Source organism: Haemaphysalis longicornis, unplaced genomic scaffold, assembly GCF_048455015.1.
Source record: "Haemaphysalis longicornis isolate Haplotype H1 unplaced genomic scaffold, Haemaphysalis longicornis Haplotype H1 scaffold_3, whole genome shotgun sequence".
In the NCBI taxonomy this organism is placed as follows: Eukaryota; Metazoa; Arthropoda; class Arachnida; order Ixodida; family Ixodidae; genus Haemaphysalis; species Haemaphysalis longicornis.
The window spans coordinates 187,998,233-188,023,440 of NW_027526335.1; the positions used below are offsets into that span (position 1 = coordinate 187,998,233).

The 25,208-nt window shown below is 46.4% G+C and overlaps 1 protein-coding gene across 1 annotated transcript in view; it reads right to left on the bottom strand.

The window, feature by feature from the left end:
• Nucleotides 1-12,284: 12,284 nt before the first annotated feature.
• Nucleotides 12,285-25,208, bottom strand: part of LOC144175887 (membrane metallo-endopeptidase-like 1) — a 106,281-nt gene continuing 93,357 nt past the window's right edge. Inside the window, exon 5 of the mRNA XM_077704944.1 lies at nucleotides 12,285-13,960. Within this exon, the coding sequence (XP_077561070.1) occupies nucleotides 12,434-13,960 (1,527 nt within the window). The 3' untranslated portion in view covers nucleotides 12,285-12,433. The remainder of the gene's footprint in view (nucleotides 13,961-25,208) is intronic.

The following is a 25,208-nucleotide window of genomic DNA, read 5'->3' on the forward strand; positions in this document are numbered from 1 at the left end:
CGGCCGGTGCCTAGGTTGCTAACCTCCCTCACCTCAGTGATCCGTGTGACAGCAGCCAACCCGCCTTGGCCCCGCACGCCCCGACACCCCGGCGCCCTCGTCAACTGACAGTGGAGAACCTCTGTAAACAACGCTTTCGGCGCAATTTATAAACTTGAGCTCGTGCCAGCGTGCATTCTTCTTCTTGTGGTTTTCAATCTTGCGCACTCCCTTCAAATTCGGCGGAGCTAAAAACAACATTGGAACATCAAACATCAAAAACATGGAAATGTTTTTTTAGGAAAACTGTTTTTGGGAAAACATAGGAAAACTGTACAACAATAGTCTGAACTTGAATTCTCGTTTGTATTCGCAACCTCCAGGAAGAGTTTCCCCGCGAATTAATCCCCCTTCTGCTATCATGCCTTATGTACATGGAGTTGATCCCTTTAAGAATTTTTTCATTGTCAATACAATTGTTGAGTGGAACGACTTGAACTCCCTGTATATCTAATGAAGAACCCGGTTGACTCATTAGAAAAAATTTGAAAGCGTTGGGTGAACTTGTGTTTTGTATTCCGTCCCTGGTACAGCCCGCACGGGCTCGCTGCATTGAAAATAAACGGTTGTGTTATTACTATCCAATGTATTCAGTGGGTGTGAAACCTCGCGAATACAGTTCATCACCACTTCCGGCGCACAATTCTTTCGCCTCTTTCTTTTCGTAGCATCTTATCTGCAACCGGGACAACGAAATGTGTCGGGTGGCCGCACCTCCTGTGTGAGTCTGGCACGTTGGCAATCAAGGCTGTATCTCACTGTGTGCGAGCGTGACTTCTTTTATTGCTGCGTGAGGCAAGAGATACCAATTGCGCGTTTCATCAGCCAAAATGGCGAACATTCATAAGGCAGTTGCCCATTCCCCCCTTTCGTGCTGTAAGTCCAACAGGTGTCGAATTTCTCTGCCTTCAGAAATATGTTCAGATATTACACGCATTTTAATGCGTAGCATTGTTTGCCGAGTACCCCTACAGCTAGGACCATGTAACGCCCTGTATTTACACAAAAATCCAGATTTCGCGGAAGTAACGCGTGTTGTCATTATAATATGGAGGTCATTGGTCGGACAAAATTTTGAAACCAAAAAATAAGAATCGAAAAATAAAATTTTCCAAAAAATTATCCGACAAAATCAGAAACATGTATTTTATACATCTCCCCCAGAATCCTGGGAATAAACAAAAAAGTCCTCAAAAACACGTTCCAAATACAAATCCAAAAAAAGCGAAAATGGCAAAACGTGTAACGCCCGTACTTTCCACAAAGGGGCAGATTTGGTGCAAGTAAGGCCTGTACTCATTATAACAGCGTAAATGGAGATAATTGGTCGAACAGAATTTTGAAAAATAAAAAAAATACAAAAATGCAAAAAATAAATTCTTTACAAAAATTATTTAAAGAAATCCAAAATATTTATATCATACGTCTTCGCACAAAACCAAAGAATAAACGAAAAACGTCTTCAAGAGAACGTTGGAAATACGTATAAAGATACCGTAAATAGACCAACTGTGCAGTGCATCTCGATTCTTCGAAAAAATAGATAATTGACGAAGTAAAGACACTTCATCCGTAAAGCGGTGTATGTTTACATCATTGGCGGAAAGAAACAAAAAACTTAAAAAGAATAACACAATGTAACGCCTCTCGCTACCCATAGCCTTATTTAAATCAAATAAGGCTATGCGTAGCCTTAAGATAGATTGGAACTTAGATCAGAACTGAACTTGGACTTGGAACTTAGGTCAAATAACAGTAGCACGCGTACAGCGTACACAACATACCTTAACCTAGTTTGTGCCTCGTTTCCGCACTATGTGGAAGTCACAAGCACATCACTTTACCTTGTCATCAATTCTGAATAAATCTTGTGAATTAAATAGTGCCACACACCAACAATTACGCGAACTATTTGCATCTATGTTGTGAGCAACAGCTTTCACGGTGTGATACTTAGGAAAGTGCACGTATGTTTTCTTTGTAGGCATCGGTTTATTCCTGTGTATGTTCTTATCCAATTTTTGCCATCTTTATGCCATTTCTGTACATTCTTTGTTGTATACTTACCCTATGAAACCTCTGCTTACAATATTTTCTCTATATGTTTATGTTGTTGTCTACATGTTGTTATGCGATTAAGTTGGTCATGCTATGTTTGAAATCAATCACTGTTGTCTTAATGAATCGTACTCTACTATACTGTCTTTGTAATGAATTGTACGTTGCCATGTTAAACACTTCGTCTTAAAACCCAATCTGCAACAATGCTCATATACTCCTCATGTACAAATCTGCTGCAAAAGGCATATGCTGCAAAATGTAACGGTCTTCAGGGAGCAGTCAAGCTGCTGCCCAGAGCGGCTTTTTGCCCTGAAGAACCGTCCAGACTTTTCTGGAAAAATAAAGATTGATTGCTTGATTGATTATTTAGCTATAAAACACTCGCACTCTAGACAAACGGCATATGAATGCTACAGATTAGTAGGCATTTCTCCGAATTTCTGCCGATATTTTTTTCTCTGCCCCTTCGTGTCTGAATATTAGCCCAGTATGGGCGTGAGTGACCTGCTCCAGAATAATAGGAATAACAATGTCAGGGTCTTCTTCCGGCCGCATCCAGATTGAAAATCCGCCGACACAAAGGAAACATTTTTTCACAGAACCCCAAGCACTGCCAAGTCCTCCCAACTACAGAGAAAATTTGACAAATAGCGCACACAAATAGGGGCAAAAACACGTACAGGCGCTTCAAAACTGAAAGTTTAATCGAACCCCATATAAAAGTGTTTGTTTTACCCTTACACGAACTGTTTGTCGCCGGGTAGAACAAAAATATGAGGCAAGAATGACTTGAAGGATGAATGTACTCTACGTCATGACAAAAAGTTTGGTGATGGTGTAAAAAATGTCGTGTATAAGGTGTAGATGGCGTGCGGTCACGTGTAAGTCGGGCGAAAGAGAACGTGTATTGCTACAAGACTTACACAGAGGAAACGAAACCCGTGCACACATTTGGCGTCACATTTCTAAGGGTATAGAATCACACCCTTCTTCGATTACATTGCGGTCCTTTTCGATTATCCTAACAAAACAGCAAGAGAGATTGTATAGGCTTTTCACATTTTCCGTCACAATAAAGATAGGAGATACCAGTGCTGTGCTCCGGCTTATGAAATTACTGAGGGTGAGCGAGATTTAATGTGTGTGCCGTCGAATTCTTTAGTGCATTGTTGTGCGCAGCACTGAGAACAAAAGTCGTTTTTTTTTTCAATTAGAAACTCAGTTGTTAGAAGCGCTTGTTCGTGCTTTCTTTCTTTTACAGGTACGTGTGCGCTGTTTGTCATGATGCATCAATTTCAACTAGGCCGGCTCGTAGTTATGCTTCAGGAACCCGAGAGCTTACAAATAAAAAATTCGGCCAGTATTGAACGTATTTAGGTACTTGGAGGCGTGACGACTGACCACGTGATCGAGTAATTAAAGGTTTTATTTCAAGCGAAAAAAAAATATCGCGTCTTTTTTATGTTTTAGGACATAATGAGCCTATGGAAACAAATAGAGCTGGTAGTGCAAGCATTTAAAAATTTACAAGCATAGCGTCAACATTTTTTTACCCTCGCCCCATCATCAGCCCTTGTTGCACTGCGGCGTTTTGTCTCTTATGCCATTCAGCTCCAAAAGAAACGCAAGAATGTTGATTCCTATCTCAAAAGGGATCTCCGAAGAACTATATATATCTGCGAAAACTTGCTTTTTTGGTTTAGTTCTCCGTGCACTAGGACAACTTTTGTTCTACGAAGATAGTTAAACGTGCCTTTTTGGCAAAATACTAGTTTTGTCCATTAAAGACTGCTACGTCCTGATAACAATATATCATACCAATTTTACGCAAATTCCACATAAAAAATATGGATATTAAAGAAAACAGATGCACTTTTTGGCGAGGTCTTTCTGACGTCACAGAATCTCCTTTCTGTGATTGGCAGCCGCGGATTGACAACATGACTAAGTGATTGTAAGTTCATTTGACCATATCATTTCAATGCTAACGTGCAGCTAACAAATCGTTCTTAGTGTTGCCCTTTATTGCGTCACAGGTGAGGTCATTTAGCAAGAAATTTGAAAGTTTTTCAATGCTTCTTCCGTTTTTTTTTTCGGTTTAAAAAATACATATTTCGTGATTGAAATGGCGCTCAATGGTTTTGGAAGGGGTAGTCTTTATGGGCTAATTTGTTTTTTTAAATCCCACTAGTATATAGTTCCTGGGGTAGTTTTTTTATCACTATCACCCTGTTCTCTGGTTTTACCAATTTCTCATAAATATGACCCCAAGTTTTCTCGCTTTTATATCGTTTTTTGTGGAGGCACGATTGAATGTAGCTACACTTTTCCCCTCGTACACTATCTATGTTTCCGCCTCGACCGGTGTTAGCTCATGTTAGCGTACTTCCGTATCGGTGTGCTGAGACACTCGATTGCCTTCCATCTTCAGGGTACGTGATCACTGCGGTAATTTGTTTTATATGTTCCCTTTTTTGTTTATCAAGTGAGTATTTACCTTCCACTTTTTAGTTGCGCCCAATTCGCATACTGCATATAGCAAATAAAATGTATTTATTTTCACGGGGGGGGGGGGGGGGGGTACATCTGGGAAACTCTTGCAGAGTCGGGCTGGTGATAACGGGGCGCTTGGCGCAACTTCGGTGTCGCCAAGCGTCCCATATTACTGTATTGAAGTCCCCGTAGCGACATCAGGGCTGGCTTCTGGGTAATGGAGCGTTGACTGCGCAACGAGTGACATTTCAGTTCGTGTCGAAACTGCTGGTGCAATCTAATTACGGGGCAATATGTGCGTCTGCTTGAGCCGGGCGATGTAATTTTGTGTCCGACCAATGCAGAAGACCGTAGGGCTGAATGTCCTGCAGCGGTCATTAAGAAGCCAAATTGGCTATTTCGCTAGTCGGTGGCACCTTCCAGGTAGCTCTTTCTGTGATGAGAGGGGTTCTAGAGACCCTCGACATTTAACGAGCCGTAATGGACGCTTTATCTACTTAGGCAAAGCAGTGACCCCCGGATCCCAACCATGAGGCAGAGATAATTAGAAGGATAAGAATGGGGTGGAGTGCATACGGCAGACATTCTCAGATAATGAATGGCAGCCTACCATTGTCCCTGAATAAGAAAGTGTACGACAGCTGCATCTTACCGGTGCTCTCCTACGGGGGAGAAACTTGGAGGCTCACTAAAAGGGTTCAACATAAACTGAGAACGCATGAGCGAGTGATGGAACGGAAGTTGATAGGTGTAACGTTGAGGGACAAGAAGAGAGCAGGGTGGACTGGGGAACAAAGGCGTGTTAAGGACATATTAGTAGAGATTAAGAAGAAGAAATGGGCGTGGGCAGGGCATGTAATGCGAAGCAAGATAACCGTTTGTCGTTAAGGGTAACAGAGTGGATCCCTAGAGAAGGCAAGCGTTGCAGGGGGCGGCAGAAAGTTAGATGGGCAGATGATATCATGAAGTTTGCGGGAATAAATTTGTTGCAGTTAGCACAGGACCGGGATAATTGGATATCAGTGGGAGAGGCCTTTGCCCTGCAGTGGGCGTATATTGGCTGATAATGATGGTGATGCTGATGATGATTGATGGTGATGGTGGTGGTGTAATGATGATGATGATGATGATTGATGGTGATGGCGGCGTGGTGGTGGTGATTATTATTATTATTATTATTATTATTATTATTATTATTATTATTATTATTATTATTATCACCAAACTATTTAGGCACATTAGCGGTGTTCAGGACTGCTGTGCCTTGCAGAGGGATGTGTCGGAATTATCGGTCTGGTGCAGGAAAAACTGCCTAATTTTAAACCCCACTAAAACAAAGGTTGTCACCTACAGCCGGAAAACCCACCGTCTGCTGTTTTCCTACAGTATTGAGGGAGCTCCTCTGCAAAGGGTTGATGAGATTAGGGACCTAGGGGTGCTTTTCGACAGTACCCTCTCTTTTTCTCCTCATATTAGGCTCATCACCCGGCGAGCACTCCGAAGCCTTGGAAATGTGTGTCGGATTACAAAGGAATTCTCTTCTCCAGATCCATTTCTAATGCTATACAATGCAATATGTATACCACAGTTAGAATATGCTTCTGTTGCCTGGAACGGCATCTCCAAATCTAGTAGTGAATTAATAGAACGTGTGCAGAAGAAGTTTTTATCCATATTTAAGCACCGTCATCACAATCAGAGTTTTCATCCTGATTCTGACTTACCCATAGTCCCTTCCATCCCCTCCTTGAACTGCAGACGTATGCGTGCAGACCTTACATTTCTTCACAAAATTGTTCATGGCGACCTTTCTTGCGCAGACCTGCTTAACTGTTTAGATTTTAGTGTACCACAAAAGCCCACCAGGTCGCATCGCCCGTTCTTGACCGCTGCGCGCAACTCCAATCATTCTCCTGTGCGCAGAATACAGAATTGTTACAACCGCTTCTTTGAACGCCTTGACATCTTTCAGAAATCCTTTACAATTTACCGTACAGCGCTGTTGAATACAGTATGTTAAACACCTATGATATGTCTGTCGCTCTTTTTTTTCTGGAATTTGGTTTCTTTGCGGTTGTGTCTATCCAACTGATAGTTGCCTATTTTTGAAACTGTTTACTGTCATTTGTTCATATTATCATTTTTCTCTACACTCCGTTTTTTGTTGTATTACTGTCAAACTTTGTTGCTCTGGCTGTCGTGTGGCCTTTGCGACAGGCAGAGTAACATAGGCATCTTCTTTTTTTATTTTTTACCTGTACCCAGGCTCCGCCTGTGCTTTATTTCTGTCATTTTCACTACTTCAATTTGTGTGTCTTGTCGCTTGTTTGTTTCTTGCTATATGTTTCTTGTATTTTGTTTTCATGAAACTACCCGTGCGCCAGCACTCAGGCCTCTGGCTGTTCCTGGGCACGTAAATAAACATGATTGATTGATTGATTGATTGATTATTATTATTATTATTATTATTATTATTATTATTATTATGTGAACGCTTCACCGCCATTACCATCACAACCACGCGAGACTTTGTTCCCTTGTGTTTACAAGCCTGCCACGTTCTGAACGCACCCAGCGTCATCTCCTGGCTCACATAGAAAAGTTCTGCATTTTGTTTTAAGCACCTGATAAAAGTACATTGGTGCTCGACCTCAGTGGCCTAATGTGTAGAAGTGCGGGTTTTGAGGCGAACTGCTTAGGTTGGAGCCCCACATCGCGAAGTTTTTTGACAAGACCAACGATTTTTAACCCGAAAGTGTTTTATTCCGGGATACACGAATATTTCAGTGACGTAATATCCGTCAAGGAAATGACGCCCTTACAACGAAGCAAGCGGCTGCAAACGGTGCACCCCTGCACACATGGTCTTCTTGCGGGTAAGCAACCTTTAGTACTAAAGAGTACATTATACTTAGGGTTGTTAGTTTTCGGGTTTTACATTTTAACACGAAAAAGTTTAATGCCGGGATACACCAAGATTTCAGTGACGTCATATCCGTCCCGGAAATGACGCCAGTACACCTTTGTCGAAGCCACCCACCAGCAGGACGTCGCTCGCTAAGCACACCCACGAGAGAGCCGCCGACCCGCAAATCATGTTCAGCTGCAGATTTCGCTGCACATTTCACTTTATTGTTTTGCCGATTATATTAGAGGAATAAACCAGTTTTTTTAGTTCTGGAAAATATTTTCCTACGCCGATGCTAAGCAACATTTGTGAATAAGTGTGTTTTGCTATCTTTACGGTTGGTTTAGGGGGTGTGCGCGTTATATCAGCACGATTGATTAACGTTCTGCATCGCACCGGAAGTGTCTGGGTTGTACGTAGGTTGGAATAGAATGTCATGACAAGCACCACCACCACCATCATCATCACCATCTATTTTGTTCATTGAGGACTCATGTTGAGATATTGTACAAGGGGCAGGAGCAAGGCCAACAAAGAAGTCAACAAAATATGAATATATATACAAAACGCACGTGATTGCAAAGCAGTGACACAAAATGTGCATGTTCATGTTTCGAAGTATTATTTGGTTTGTACACAACACATGAGGTCGAACTGCACTTTAACGAAAAATGAAAGAATATTACGATGCTTATATAAGGTCAGATAATAAAAGAACAAGAAAGTCATTGTTGTCAGGAATACGCTGTAAATTGCCGGCATTTTTGTGAGTTGCGCTAGAACTGACAACTAATTGAAGTAGGTGTTTTAATGCTTCTATTAGCTAAGGTAAGAACTGGTTATTCAAAGAGTTAATGGAATCATGTCGTTACAAAATGGACCACGAGCGAAACGGCCTAACGATGTCTCAATGCTACTTGACCTATTGAGCCTTGAAGTACGAAGTCGGGAGATGATGTCATTGATGACTGGATCAGCCACATCTGTCAAAATAGAACCAACCCGGAACGAAGTCAAGGACAACGTTCAAGGTTCTTCTTTCACGCTAACGGTCGAGATATCCCGCCATAGGCGTCTTTTTTGTTAATCTAATGACCACATCAGAAATTACCGGCTGACCTTCCATTAGAAGAAAAGAAAACCAAATTGCGAAAACAGGGATGCTGCTTCCGCTGCGCCAGACCCTTCCACCATGCCAAGGATTGCAAGAATGCAAGAAAGCTTTAATGTTGGCATTTCAAAAGACGTCATATTACTTCCTTCTGCAAGGTACTTTGGAAACGCCCAACAACAGAAAAACTGACGACTGTGTCCAGCTCTATAGCTGACTCAGAGGCGTCTCATAAAACGGTTTTTGCGTGGACACTGCAAGGAGAAGCGAAATTTATCTCGCCAAGCATCGAATTGGAAGGGGTGACAAACTTGCACGTGGTAACTGAAGATCGCGTATCCTTGACGAAATCGTTTCGGGAGCTCGACCACCTAAGATGCCGAGATAAGCAAAAGCATTCCGAATAAGATTACATTCAAAATTCGATCTAGCGAAACCAGATCTTGCGAAGTTTTCTGCCTAACGAACACATTCGGATTCCCGCGCAGGTATCAATACGGCTCGATGCTTTTATGAACTCGAACTAATGAAATATTGATTGATTGTATGGTTTAAATAAATCCAGAAAAAAAGGTAAGCAGAAAGAAACTAGGAGATAGACGTGCTGGGACTCGAACCCACGCCATCAGCGCCAGTGCTAAGTACTCCACACCGAGGCCACAGAGCCCGAACCGTGGGCTCCTTCTAGCAGGTGCTGAAAAGAATAGCATCCGCAGTGACATCACACATGTCGCGGGAGTGCTCTATACAGCGAAGCGTTCGTAAACACGCTGCTTGGAGAGACCAGCTGAAATGCATGCACCGCTTCATTAACTATATAAGTCGATGCCACCCAAAAGCGACAAGCTCCACTGCACTCCACTACATTTCCAGACATTCCACAGTGGTCGGTGACGGACACACGGCATTGTTTCCGAGTCATTGCAGGCCTGGCACTTCCGGGGCGCTGATTAACTTTAAATAAACGTGGTGATAGGCTTCCCTCCGCACCTAACCCGATCCAATGGTTACTACGGTAAAGTTACAATAGGGGAAGATCCGTCGGCCGACGTCGATGATCAATGATCCGATGATTGACGGGCTCGTTGGCCGACAGCACGTAGCCGACGACGGTCTACTCCAAGTAAACGTAAAATGTACCGTATGTACACTTTATTTACACTACGTATGTACAACTATCGAGGCTCATGATCGCATACAAGAGGTCGGGCAAGGCCTGCATCCTGCGGGGCTCCCTTCTCTCTCCTGTCCCAAAACATCAAACTCCTCGGTTTTACCCCCAAAACACCGCCCACACAAGGGAGGTCATAATTTCAGAGTGAGGATGGCTCATTGATTAGGCCAAAATAGTCCACTGATTGGCCACCGTGACAAAGCTAGGTAGGTCCAAAATAGTCATGTGACCCACCTCTCTCACTCTCATACAAAAACCCAAACACAACACATGAAAATTTTAGCAACGTGAGGGTTCGAGCTACTTGGTAATACATAGTGCAAATTTAAAGCGCAAAAAATTTAGACAGAAGATCAACGACACAAGGTCAAGCGCTACTTCCAACTGGAAATTTTATTTACAAAAACAAGATATATATACGAAACGATGAAAAAATACAAAAAACCAGTGCATGAGCGCATTGTTCCAAACTAGAGTATGTGCGCACTGTACAGGCGCGTACACGTTCCTTATGTCATGGGCGTACCCAGGAAGGCCAGCTCTTTCGCTGATAAAGATACGGAGGTCGTGCTCACGCAATCTTCGCCACCACGATGTATCTCAGCCGCCTCCACAATCTCCCGTGTACACTGATCGAGATCGCGAAAGACAACCGTACATTCATGAAATCGAGGCGAACACTTGCAGTTCTGGCAACGACTGGCAAGGTTCCCGTCCGTGCCTTTTTCCGCTCGATTGGCATGCTCACGGAGGCGTGGATTAAGGCACCGTCCTGTTTGTCCAACGTAGGCCCTATGGCAAGACAATGGGAGCTTATACACGACTCCCGCCGCGCAATCAACGTACTGATTTTGCTGCTTAACCCCGCACTTTTTCTTTTCTTTCGGAAACGGGCACGTATCAGTGTATAGCCGTGACAGTTTTTCCGGAGCCGACATCACACCTTTGACGTCGACCCTTCCACCAATCTTTTTTAAGATTGTGTGAAATGCCGTGTAGGTAGGGAAAATCAACGCCTCCGTGAGCATGCCAATCGAGCGGAAAAGGCACAGACGGGAACCTCGCCAGTTTTTGCCAGAACTGCAAGTGTTCGCCTCGATTTCATGAATGTACGGTTGTCTTTCGCGATCTCGATCAGCGTACACGGGAGATTGTGGAGGCGGCTGAGATACATCGTGGTGGCGAAGATTGTGTGAGCACGACCTCCGTATCTTTATCAGCGAAAGAGCTGGCCTTCCTGGGTACGCCCATGACATAAGGAACGTGTACGCGCCTGTACAGTGCGCACATACTCTAGTTTGGAACAATGCGCTCATGCACTGGTTTTTTGTATTTTTTCATCGTTTCGTATATATATATGTTGTTTTTGTAAATACAATTTCCAGTTGGAAGTAGCGCTTATCCTTGTGTCGTTCGTGTTCTGTCTAAATTTTTTGCGCTTTAAATTTTCACATTAAAACCACCCGACTAAAAGCAAACCTAGCGCCGGCCATCCGTTGTCGGGCGGCTCGTCTTAAAGTATTGTCCATACCGTTCGCGCCTATAATTGAGCCCCACGCCGCCAAAGTTTTTTTCGTTTGTAAACGCGTGGAGCGTCTGACAAAACCTGGTCGACTACCCATTGGCTGCGGCGCTGAACTAGAGCACTGTCGCACGGCATTCTAGACACTGTGTTGAAAGAAAAGTTAGAAATTCGGTACTGCAAGGTACTGATAATCTTGGTATGTTTGGTATTTTTCTAGTGTCGGCTTAACCGTTGAAATGTGGAATGCCGCGCTCAGGTCCATATAACGGCTTTCACGATTATGAAAGGTGCTACACAGGCTTCTAGCAGAAACCGATCGGCTGACCATCCTACCACCCGTAGTATCTTCACGTCGGTGGTAAGCCCGCTGTACAATGCGTGCATGGTGCAACCGGTGTGCAGTACCGTGTAACCTAGGCAGTAAACTGCGTACATGGTGCATGCTATATCTTACATATTAAAAGCAGTGCAGCATTGTGTACAGTGATGCCTCCGACATTGTGCCTGAGCGGAGGCTATTTAATATCAAGCGAATAGGGTTTCGATCATCTATCGTCGTCTTAATCGTCTTTTGATCATCTTCATAAAAAATCAATGCCTAGTTATTAGTAGTTGGACACCAGCATTCAAGAATGAGCTTATGTCAAAAGAAGCCTGCAGCAGACTACACAAGCCGAGAAGCTGCCTTATACTGACGTTGGAATTGTGGGAAAATGCACCTCAGCATATCACTGCACTGTCATATTAGAATTTTTTATAAAGGCCACCCTCTTTCAGGACGGATTTCACGTAATAAGTGCTGCATGAAAACATTGCGTCTTAAAAGGTGATATGAATTGAGCAAATCAGATGAGTCTCGGTTGTCACAGCCGCACGAAATCGGAACTCCCATTGTGATCCAGTTTTAGCAGTAACGGCACTGTAAACTTTATTGGGATCCTGTATCCGCCAAATAAAAAAAAACAGTTCGGGACAGAATGGCTGTACCTAGTTACACCAGGGCAACAAGTTGCGGGGTAACAAGGGACCTCCTACTCAGACAGAGCACACGTTTTAAGGGCACCGCCAATGCTACCCAATGCGTAAAATAATTGCAAACGAGTGACCATGTCACCGCACTCCCTAGAAAGGGGTGCAGTGGGTCTCTGGGTTCATCGGTGACCCCGGAGGGCATGAAAAGGCGCTAGCGAATGGGGGAAAGTTTTTCACCGCCCCGTTGCATTTGGTCACCGGGACTCCTCCAGACTCACGGAACCAGCAGAGAATGTGGCAGAACGTGATGAAGAACACTTGCTCTGGGGTGAAATCTTCGAGGCCTGGCAGAGGAAGGTCCTCGAGTTTGTTGCCGGAGCGCAGGTAGGCCGTGTGCGCGAAGCTCAGCGCCGCCAGGGCTTGGAAGTCGGCGTCCTGGCAGTGACTGTCGTCCCAAAAGTACTTGCGTGGCTCTTCGAGCGAGGGAACCACGGAAGGTTCCCCGTTCAGGAGCTGGTCCGCTGCACCGATGACGGAGACCAGCTGCCGGCCGAACACGGAGCCGAGACCTCCATACAACATGGCGCTTGTGCCACGCGTGTAGTACAGGGGCGATGCCATGGCAGCCACAGACACAAAGAGGATGTTGCGCACGAAGTCATGGGCGGCTAGTTGCGCCGAGTACATCTGGAAGACCATGCTAGACAAGTCGAGCTCGCCGTCACCCAGAAAGCGTTGCACTTGGAATCTCGTACTACGCCACTCAGAAAACGTAGATGTAAAAGATTCGTTACTTTCCAACTGACCGTAGTAGCGCCCCAAGTTGCGTATCGACACCCGTTCATCATCGGGCCAGAGAACTATCTTAGCGCCATTTAGCATGGACTCCAAGAACGACTTCGTCTGGTGGCTGACGTTGCGCAAGGCGTGCACATTCTCTACAGACGAACTGCGCACGGCCTCTAGTATGCCGTAGGCCGCGAGCCTCTGCGGCTCCGAGAAACGCAGCTTGTGGGCGGCGGCCAGTGCCACGTTGTAGACATAGTCCACGTGCATGCCGCAGAACAGCTTCTGAAACACGGCTCCCCTTTCGTCAATGTCAGCTATGGACAAAATGGCGCACGAGGCCAGCGGCCCGACCGACTGCAGAAACCACCAGGTGGTGTGGAACAACAGCTGCCTCGCCGTCAGGCGCTCCATGAGCGACGCCATGGCCTCGACCAGGTGGGAGTTGGTGGAGAGGAAGCCGTCGTCCTGCGTGATCGGGGGACGCACGGCGAACGCCCACTGCAGGACGGAGACCCAGTCGGCTGGCTTGTGCTTGGGCATGCGCGTGGGCAGGTCACGCAGCAGATGATATCGCGGCCGCCAGTTCTCTTTGGTGACGGCGCCCTCCAACTTATCGAAGATGACCCCCTGTACGTCGAGGCTCTGGTTTCGCAGGAAGGCGACGAAGGCGGGCGCTGCTCGCCGCTTCGAAATGAACACCGAGTTGTACTGGTCGACGTACAACGGGTACCTGTCGACCAATTTCACCAGCGCCCGCTGGTAGTCGATCCATACGAGTACCATGTGCGACGGGGTGAGCACCACGGTACGGCGACCGTCAAGGCTTGGGGCGACGCTGACCCGAAACCACAGCGGCAGAGCCCACTTGGTGCTCAGCTCGACGAGTGCCTGCAAAGGAGACTGCCTTGACACACTAAACCCTACCGTGCCCCAAAAAAGCGCTGAATAAATTCACACGATTGAATATTTGTCCGTTAATCTCTAGCTTCTATGACTTCTTCCCCAGGCCTCCTAAGCACGCTTTCAAAACCGTCTGTAAATAAATACACATAATGTATCCGTGTCCTGACATGCAGTTCACCCTCTTTATGAAGAATTACCACGCTCCTAGATTGTTTGAATCTGCCTGGAGCCCTGTGTGTCTTTTAACTACCTGGTCTCGCAATGTTTTCATGACCGAGGTTGTTTCCACGGCAATAAATATTTCCATGAGTGAAACATAAGCGCAAACAGACACAGGGGCGAGAAAGGGAAACGACACCAGCGCTTTCCCTTTCTCGTCCCTGTGTCTGTTGCGCTCATGTTTCACTCATGAATGTTCACCAACTAGCTCGTCTCCCCATTTTCCTTCAAATATTTCCAATCGCACTGTAGCATTCGTTACTGCCACTTTGTTTAGTGTCAGAAAAGAGCGGCCAGCTATGTATTTAGAACAAAATAAACGCTTTTCTCCCTCCTCCGCCGCTGGGGTTTGAAAACTCCTGCGAACAAAATGGCTCCAGACACGTGCAGGCAATATGATAGGGCCAGTCTAAATTACTACTATTGTTTAGTGAACGGTGCTGGGCCAGTCATCAAGTTGCGAAGAAATTTGGCTTCTAGTCAATGTTTTTCTTAGCCGGCTTCACCTTCAGGGCTACGTCTGTTGGGTTTCCAGATCCTGCGGGGTGCGTGTGAACGCGACCCCCTGCTTTCACACCGACGGTGAAGCATGGTGACAACGTTAGCGTATTGCGATGCTTGGCATTCTACGCTATAAAAGAAAGATTCAATTTTAATTGACTATTTCACTGTAATAGCGTTGTAATGTACAGCGTTGAAACGTGTATGAACTCGCGCTAGGTACGACTTGAAAAAATTAACTTCAGGGCATGTTGACAGTTTATGTCAGTCTTTTCCACACACATCTCGTTGTAACGAGGAAGGGTAGGCAAAACTTGCCGCTTTGCAGATCTGTGTTGAGCTACACCTTGTTAATGCACGTCGCCGGGAACTTTCGAGGGTTTTACGGGTACAAGAAACTATTTGTTTTACGGCTGCTACTGTCGTACCGTGACAAAACAGCACACGCCAAAACAGCATGCGCCAAGACAGCACGGCTTCAAAACAGCACGCGACAAAACAAGCGCGAGACAAAAAAGCACAGCGACAATGCAGCACGTGACAGAACAGCGGAACGTCCCATAACACGTGTCAAAATAACACGCGTGCAAGAGTGGCGGTCTAAACAGACGCATCATGGCGGCCGTCTTTGTAGGGGAGCAATTGGTCCTCATTTTAAAGAAGATAGTCTTTCTTGGGCTACTTACACGCAGAACGTTTGGTCTGCCCCTCGATTCAGCCACCCGGCCAAAGTTAAAGCAAGGGCTGAACGCGACATTTGTACAGCCAAGCCATTTCCAAACATCTAGATCTTGTGGCTGTGGTCATACTGATGAACATGGTTGAGCAAAAACAAATCATTACGCATATTTGAGTCACAACATGATTACATAAGTGACATCTGCAGTGTTTCCGTATTAAACATTCTGTACATGCTTCATTTTAAAGGCTCTAGCGTTTCTTGGACTGCGATGGCAAATGAAAGTTAGCCGAAGTAGGGATGCGAAACGTGGAGCCATGGAGAAAAGAAAAGCCCTCCGCGGCGGACACGGTGCCGCCAAGTGCCCTGAGAAGCAAAGTCGTTATTTCCGAGGGTCAGTGCCAGATGGCGCCACCGTGTAGCTTCGGCATGATGATACTTTGCGGCTTTTTAGTCGCAACGCCACTGTACAATCACCTCGCCAAAAAAGAAAGCAAAACCTTTATGAATTTTTTGTTGCCTTCCCAGATTGTTCTCTGCTCCTTTCCCACCAAGACTCTTTCTCTTACTAAGTTCTACTGCTGTCCAATTCAATTTCCCGTTAAACTGAAAACCAAGGGTTTCCGGAAGCTGGATGTCTTCCTCACTGAGGACTGGGCACTCCTCACTGAGGACTGGGCACCTTTGCACTCCGTTACAATATGCCGCATGGTTTCTGGCTCCCTGCCGCAACCTCCGCACAGTTCTTCCGGTACCGGCTCGCGGATAAGCGTTTTTGTCTGCAAGCAACCCGCTGAGGTTTCAAAAAGTAATGCGCTCCCTTTGGTGAAAGGGCGCGTCCTTCGTCGAACGTCCTTCCGCGGAGCTCTGGCGTTCTTTCCTTCTACAACCATCACGGCACCCCAAAGCAGCATTACAGGCGCGGCCACCGACGCCGAAACACGCAGGGGCCATCCAGTCCAAGTTTCAACCTCCGGTGAGTCCCCTTTTTCAAGAACGTCGCCCCAAACATCGACCACGCCGGCACAGCCAGCTAGGCCTAACTGGCGCGTCGGCGAACCCGAGCGCCGTAGCAACGTTAGCGTGCCCGTGAGTTTGCCACGTAGCCCACAACAGCAACCAGCCATGTCCTCCGAGACCGATTCCCACCGGCAAACGGAATACCAACTCCTGCCGACGCAGCCAAGACCTTGCAACAATTATAATCCGCCCTTCGGGCATCCCACTTGCGAAGATCCAACGTACTGACTCATGCAGGCAGTTCCGGCCGCCGCCCGCCTTACCCCAAGTGAAATTACCGACTCGGTTCTTCAACCAAGACCACAGCAAAATTTCATCACCGTCAAAACCTTCCGCCGATCAGCTCGAAGCTCTTAGCCATCCGCTCTTTTCTTCTTGCCTCAACGAAAGTTATATCGTATGAAGCAGCTTCCACAGACTCCTGCCGGGGTGTCATTCACGGCATCATAGCTGGAACCTCCCCACACGAACTACTATTCCATCTAATCTACAATGGGGCTCCCATCATCAAGACACGCATGATGAACAGCACAGAAACATCCCTCATCATTTTCGAAGGATCCTTCGTCCCCAGCTACGTCCTGTACTACCAGGCCGAATACCGATGCCACTTAGAACGCCCGAAAGCTCAGTTCTGCCAACGGTGCCGTAACATAGGCCACCGCAACAAGGATGTGTGCACTTCTACGGCGCTATGCCAGACTTTTACTCCCAAGGCCTTACCAAGCTTCCGCCCGGCCAAGATCATGATTGCTACGCCACCTGCCGCAACTGCAAAGGCTCTCATCCCAGCACCTGGAAAGAGTGCCCCGGGAAACTTAAAGGCGACGCCAAGGTCCCCCAACAAGCCTACCGCCGCCAACTCGCTTCCCGCAAACCAGACAACCAGTCATCATCTGCTTCGCAAGCACCGGACAAGCACCGTTCGACATCCCGGTCTCGCCATCGCCATCCAAGCACCACGTTCAGAATCCACCACCGACGACAAAATTTGAAGGACAACGAGACCAGGCCTACCGAGCTCCACGACGCAGCGCACTCACCAGCAGCACAGGCCCCGCGACATCAAGCCGTGAGCAGAGTCCTTCAATGCTTTACTGGTCACGAAACTGCTCCGTAACTCAATGGGAGAGCTTCATATGCTGCGTTTGGCCGCCGCGCCGTGGCGCCACCCTCTCACTGAGGTGACTCCTCGGGCGGCGTTGCGCTGGCTCGAACGGCGGAGCCTCGGCGAGTTGTGTTTGTTTTGTGCGGGGAAAAAATAGTAACGTGCATGTAGCGTTCTTGTGATGCGACTTAAGTAGTGCAACGACGATGCCTAACATGTGTTGTGTCCCGCGTTGTCGTTCCTTGTACAACGATACCACAGAAAATGTTTCCTTGTTCTGTTGACCGAGCGACGGGGAGCTGCGAGAGAAATGGAGGCGCGCCATTCCAAGGCAAGAAACGGGAGATTTTAGCTTCGATTATAAGTGTGACAGTGCGTGGAAATGCACTGTGTGTGAGAATGGAAAAAGCAAGGTACCCTTTTGAGAGCATCGTGGACCTAGAATTGTACAAGGCTAACTTAAAGCCAGATTTTTGTCATAACAGTCAGGTTGTAGCGGTTCTTCATTACCTGTTTGCAAACTTGTATTACCTTGCGCTCAGGCTCGCGTGTAAAAAAGCTTTGGGACGTCCTTGTGCTTTTACTTTTCATATTTCCGCGAATTATCCCTTAGGGTTCGTCTTGTTTGTTTTGTAACCGCGCGTGGCCGATTCCGGTTTCTTATCTGGCGTTTCAACCGGAGCGACCGTTTGCTCTTTTTGTCGTACGTCCCGTCGGGCAATATTGTTTGATATGAAAAGGGTGCCACCTTGTCGCCAACGCGATTTTTTGTTTCTTCGACAATGTTCTCGATCCCATTTCCATGGATCTGAAATTAATAACGTCCCGAGAGTAATGCATGCATAGCAAACGCCGCGCAACTCACTTTATTGACGTTCATCTGTGCACCTCACACTGCGGACTGCTTCTTCGACGTTTGTGTTTCATTCTAGTCTTCTGTAGAACAGGAGCTCGCTAGCTCGCTGTGTTAAGAAAAGCTTTGCGTCGTCCTTGGCTACGCGTGGCAATATTCTGTTTCCTCCGTGTGCTCCACATCGCAGCGCGAAAAAAATTTTTGTACGCTGGACCACGCTCTTTTGTCTCCCTTCGTAACATTGAATTTTTGTTGCGTGTGATAAAATCAGTTTTATTGTTCTTTTTTCGCTTCCTGTTTTTGCAAGGATTGCAAAGCGTGGAAGCGGAAAGACACATGGTGCAACATACAGGCTGTCCCAGCTATCATGCACCAAGATTTAAAAAAAGAGAAACTGCGTAACTCGAAGAAAATCTAGTGCATAATGTTTGCAGTACTGTGAAGAAGCGGAGAGTATTTTTTTCGTTAATGAGACTTAATTAATAAATTGTTATTAATTATCTAACTCGAGAAATACTGTCCTAATCACTAAAGTGTCAATGAGGCACTTGTAGGTAACCACGAAGGGCATCTAACTGCGCTATTTTTAGCGACGAACTAATTGCGCACTCATTTATTCTGACTGATAAAGGAACCCCGCGAAATATGAAAAATACCACGTGACGACGCTTACGCGCGCATTGTAAAGCAGCGTCCCCAAACAAAGCTGATTGAAAGCAACTGCTTCGCGTGTTACCCGCCCGAAGAGACAGCGCATCACCTTGATAATAGCATGCATGGAAGGAGCAGCAGCAGCAGCAAGATTCGCGGGGCGCGTGTACAGATAAGGAACAAACTCGGTCGCGATTTTTTCTTTCTTTCTTCTGTCTATTTCATTCTGGCTAACTCAGAGGCAGCCTGTTTGAGGGCGTTGCTTTACGGTGCGCGCAGAGGCGCCGTCACATGGTATTTTTCATATTTCGCGGGTTTCCTTTATCAGTCAGAAAAAATGTGTACGCAATTAGTTCATCGCTGAAAATACCGCAGTTAGATGCCCCTCGTGGTTACCTACAAGTGCCTCATTGACACTTTAGTGATTAGGACAGTATTTCTCGAGTTAGATAATTAATTACAATTAGTTAATTAAGTCTCATTAAAGAAAAAATACTGCCCGCTTCTTCACAGTACTGCAAACATTATGCACCTGGTTTCTTTCAAGTTACGTCTTTACTGTTTTTTTAAATCTTGGTGCATGATAGCTGGGACACCCTGTATATCTCTTCGTGTTTTGATCCTTCGCGTTTCTGCACCGTTTTAGATATTCTCAAGTACGTACCCACTCATTGAAACGACAATACTATTGGGCTATCTCTTTTAGTGTTCTGTGCATTCCAGAGCAATCAACGGATTCATTAAGCGTAGTCTGAACGACGCGTACTTAGTTTCTTTCAGTTTTTTTTATTGTATTATCGATAGGCCCGCAGCAGTTCGTGACTACGCAGCTACCGTATGAGCGGTATTTACAACTTTTGCTTTAAGAAAAGAAGAAATAGAGATTTAAAAATCCGATAACACGACGCCGCAGCGCTTGTGCCAGAGCACGCAGAAGCCGTTGCCGTTCGCGGCCGAAGTCTACGTTAATTTACTACGAAAAATAAAACCCCGTTGAAGGCAGGTGATGACTTGACTATTAATCGCTAACTACTACGAAAAAAACGCACTTAATCAGCGCGCAGACACCAAAAGCGGCGAGCGTTTGCACGCCAAGAGCAGGCCAATACGCCGCGAAAGCGGCGACTGGATGACCTTCGTGCGGCGGTGGCGCCTGTAGTGGCGCGCGCGGTCCCTATATGAAACTAGCGCCGAAGTTTCGTGACCAGTAAAGCATTGAAGGACTCTGCCGTGAGCCAGCCACTCTCCCCCTCCCCTCCTCCCCGAGGCCTGAAGCCTGCCTCTACTCCTATCACTATATCATCTACATACCACGATGCTCTTGCCCCACCTCTAGTTACAAATACAACTCACCAACCCACTGCAACCATCCCCACCACCGTCCAAGATCTCGTTTTTCTGCCAAACCCGATGCTCTCAAATTCACTGTTGCCGCCCTAGAAGAAGCACTAGGCCACTCCTCCCCCAACCCTAGCAAACGCGCCCGCTCCCTATCAGCGAGGGCCCACACTCGCAATTCAAGCTTCTCCTGTATACCTCAGAAACCATGAACACGCGCAAACCTTTATAAATCTGGCAATGGAACTGTCTCTGCCTCAAAAAGAAACTTAACTTCCTCGAAGCGTATATCAAAGCTCACGATAACCCGCCGAAATCATCCTCTTTCAGGAAGCCTATCACGTCCCAGCTGTCCCATCTAGAACACGTACCACACAGGTGACCCTGAAGAACCCCATTCTATTAACCTTGTCACTTTAATTAACTTTGTCACTTCCTCCAATCCCCAGAACTCCTCCACCATGGACCACGATCCCTCGCATCCGCATAGAGCCCCTATCTAAATATATGAACCCCGCGCCAGGCATGCCACCCGCCGCCTTCTACGCTGTAAAGCCCTCACCAAACGTGTCTCCTTCCTGGAAAAGCAGGGATGAGCGGTATATTTTACAGACACCAGTCATTTTTCCTCTACGCAAAATAGAAACCGCAGCCTTTTTGCGCCCCTCGTCACTGGTTTCAGCACAAACGCCTTTTTTCTGCCCTCCAGGTGCCACCTCCCTAGAGGAGCACACCTTCGCGCTTGCAATGGAGCATGCTGCCCTCACAACCTCCACCCATCCCCCACCTACATCTTCACAGATTCACAATCCGCCATCAGAGATTATTTACGCTATTTCATTAACCCCTTTTCTTCTAACCTAGTGACTGGCACTCTCAACAGCCATCCTCCTCACCTCTTTGTCCTGGTATGGGTACCTGGCCACGCTAACACGGACGGCAACGCAAGAGTAAACGCGCTCTCCCGAGGTGTCTATGCTCTGGCCAACCTCACACCATCCTCCTTCCACTCGTCTTCACGATCGCACGGCCCGTAAATTCACTTTACTCTTAAATCGCCACACCCGCTAAGCATACCCTTCTCCAGACGTGAAACTCACTCGCGCCCAAACCATTCTTCTCTGCAAGACATACTAAATAAAAGCGCAGACAAACGCGGGGCAAAGAGAAGAACTACACAGGACGAGAAGAACTACACAGGACGTGCAAGGCTCATAACCACTCCCTCCCATCTCACCACATTCTACATCGCATACGTAAGTGCTCTGGTCCCCCAACCTGGCCTGCTCGCGGCGCATACCGCTCTATTCCTCACTCTTACTGGGACTGCCACCCACCCAGCCTTCCCCCTTCCTCTCCCGCATCGCCTAATGAGACACTTGGCTGGCTCCCCCACCCGGAACAGACGTTCGGGCTGCGCAGGAGGTTCCCTGCCTTCATGTCCAAAAGGTCGCCATGGAAATTCCGAACCACTTTGAATACAGTGACGCCTCAGCCTCCATCATTTAGCTGACCTGGACTTAGGTCGGTGGCTGGGCAATAAATTTTTTCTTACTCTCCCTTTGGTATTTTCAAAGAACTTTTCCCTTGGGATCTCCCGCTTCCTTATTCTGTATACATAAGGACCTCTTTGCGTCCATCCTCTTTTTCCAGGTCCTTGTCTCTGATTCTTTCACTTCATTTTTTATTGCTTTGGACGTTTCACTTGTTCTTCCAGGTTTCATATACTTTCTCCTGAGCCTTCGGAATCTTTTCTTCCCTGTGTGTCCACGCTTTTCCTGTAAAGATACCGTAACAAGTCTTTCTGCAAAACAAATCTCGCTCTGTGCTTCTCTCATTCCAAATGACGCCCATCCCTTGTCTCCCTGCACTGCCTCATTTGTTGTTTTACTTTGTGCTCTTAATCACAACCTACCGCCGTCTGATTTACTTGTAGTCCTTAATGAATCTCTTAACACCCACCACTGCGTTTGAAAAGATGAGTAAAGTGTGGATTCCAGATTCCTCTCACTACTTGACATTTGTTATATCCCCATAGGGCTCTGTGCTCCGTTATAAAGGCGGTTTTTTTGTCTTTCATTCTTAAATGCTCCTTACGAGTTTTTAGATACGCCTGACCTTCGATCGTTTATTCATATGCCCAAATATTTGTATTACGTTACCCATGGTATTGTTCTTTGTTGAACGAATACCGATTTGTTACGGGCGTCGTCATTAAAAACCAGAATTCCCGGCGTTGCTGTGTTGGACGTTAATCCCAGTTCCGTGACTTCTTCCCCGCAGATATCTGTGAGCTGTTGCATACACTGTTTGCTATCTGCTAGTAGTACTATGTCATCTGCATGTATCAAACCCGGGATGTGTTGTTCCATTTCCTGTGCTTTCCGACTGCCACACAGATTGAAACCTGTTTTACTGCATTCCCGCTTTCTAGTCTCGCCATGTAGAGCATGAACAGAAATGGCGGCAGAGGACAACCCTGCTTTAAACGTCTATTTGTGACTACCGGTTTCTTGCACTTTAGGTCCTCCCATGTAATTTGCACCTCGTTCTCTTTGTAAATTTCCTGCAACAGCTGTATGAAGTCCTGGCCTGATCCCTCCCGCTCGAGTATATTCCGTAGAAATTCTTTATATACACTGTCGTAAGATCCCGTTATATCGAGAAATGCTATCCAGAGTGGTCGCTTCTGAGCCATTGACACCTCTATGAATTCGATTAGGACAAATAGGTTGTCGTCTGAGCGCCTGTCCCGTCCGAATCCATTTCGTAGTTCTCCCAGTATGCCGTTCCCCTCTATCCACTCTTCTATCCGCTTTTATGGTATCCATTGCCGGCCTGTATGCCACTAAGGTGACTAATAGGCCTGTAGGAGTTGGCATCAGCCCGGCCTCCTTTACCTTTATAGATCATCTTCATACGCCAATCGTCCAGCACTTGCTTAGTTTTTATCACTTTTTCGATTGCTCAAATCAGTTGTGCTTTGCTATTTGGACCCAGTAGGTTGACCAGCCGTATGGGGATTCCATAAAACCCTGTTGCCGTATTAGCAGGAATATTTTCTTCGGCTTTTTCTTTACAGTTTAGTTTGTCCAACCTTAGCTCTCTATCTGCACGCACCTCAGTTGCCCCACGCTCTAAATAGTGTAGTCCTCTCTCCGTTATCCTGAACTTCTCTTGTATCATTGAGCGAATCGGAAGTACTGCCTTTTTCCCTTTTAGTACCTGGCCTTCACCGTTTATGACATGACGTTGTGATTCTTCGATATTTTTCCTTAGTTCCTTTGCATAATACCAAAACTTTCTCGGGACGCCTTTACCCTTTGCCCGAATATTCGAGTGGCCCACCGGAAAGAGCGCCGCCGAGCACGTGCCGCTGTAGACGCGAAGACATGCCCAAAAAACGCAGATACGATGATTCGTGCAGCAGGGTCGCAGCAGAAGACCATCCTCTTTCGACGACATTAGCAGCGAGCAAGAAGATACATGGCCAATTTTTTACCCAACCGGCCAAGCCGCTCCCGGGCACTGACTATTCAGGGTCACTATGAAAAATTAACAGCGACCATGGCTATATAGTCGCGGAAGCGGTTTGGTAGGTTGGGTAAAGATCAAAACAGACTTTCTCCCATGTATGACTGCTGCACTCGCTGGCGTCGTTCCACATATGCAAGGGGGGGGGGCAGACTCTCTTGGCTTTAACTAACCACGGCAGGCTAGAGCGGTGGCGCGCGCTGTGTTGATACGGCCTTCGCAGCAGCGGCGAGAACAATGCAGACCAGTCTCGACGTGAAGTTCCTCCGCTCTCCACGTGGGGGCTGCGGGAGCCTACCCTTGCCTGGTCCTTGTGTGCTTGCATTTGAAGGCTGTTCACGCGCGCACGGGCTGTTTTCGCAGCGTACGAGCTTATGTAGTTTAACTGCGATCATATTGGAACAGAATTTCGTAGCTCTGTTATATTATTGCGGTGAAACCTGCATGCTAGACGCCGGACTTTGACGAAATTTTTGTCAAGGACCGACAACGCCATACAACAATATTGACCGCTTATTCGCCATGAGGGGCGGATTCGTGGGTGCACCCTAGAAAGGGGAGGGGTTGTAGGTTTTTGCAGGGATTACGATGAAATTCTACAAGACGATAATGCTAATAATAATATTAATAGCAATACCTTATTATTCAATCGTATTTTTATGCGCTCCCAGGGATTGCCAATGGGCCTTTCTGGCCGCCGCCCAAAACATAGTAATGGTTAATACTTGCTATTATTATAACAATTATGCACATTATTGTATTATTATAATGTAATAAATAGGGCTGGGCGACGATTAAAAATTTTTATCCGATTAGTCGCATAATCTATCAATTAATCGATTAGTCGGACGTGTTCATTTAAAAAATGGCTTAGAAAGGGATAATGGTTAATGGTTGCTTCGATCTATTGGATTGTCGGTGCTACTGAATACAGGTCATTTTATGCGATCAGTGGTAACTCGTCTATGCAGTTGCGAAAGCCGAGAAGTTCGTTGACAATTTCCGACAGCAGGAAGTTTCTTTTCTTGTTGACAGTCATCCCGGCTGTGCCGAACACACTCTCGCCTTGAGGACAGAAAGTAAACGGGATTAAAAATGGCGTTGAGAAGAGATTTCTGCACATGGCACCCTTGCAAGGGATCCATATCGTCGTTGCGTTTGGCTCGCCTGGACTTCAGCCAATTAACTTATTTAAAAAATTATAGCAATTAGAACATTAATCAATTAATCGGAAGGTTAACCGACCAATCGCCCACCTCTAGTAATAAAAAAAAGCCTTTACTAGTACTTATAATGTACAAAAGTACTCAGTAGCAACATCCGGGAACAT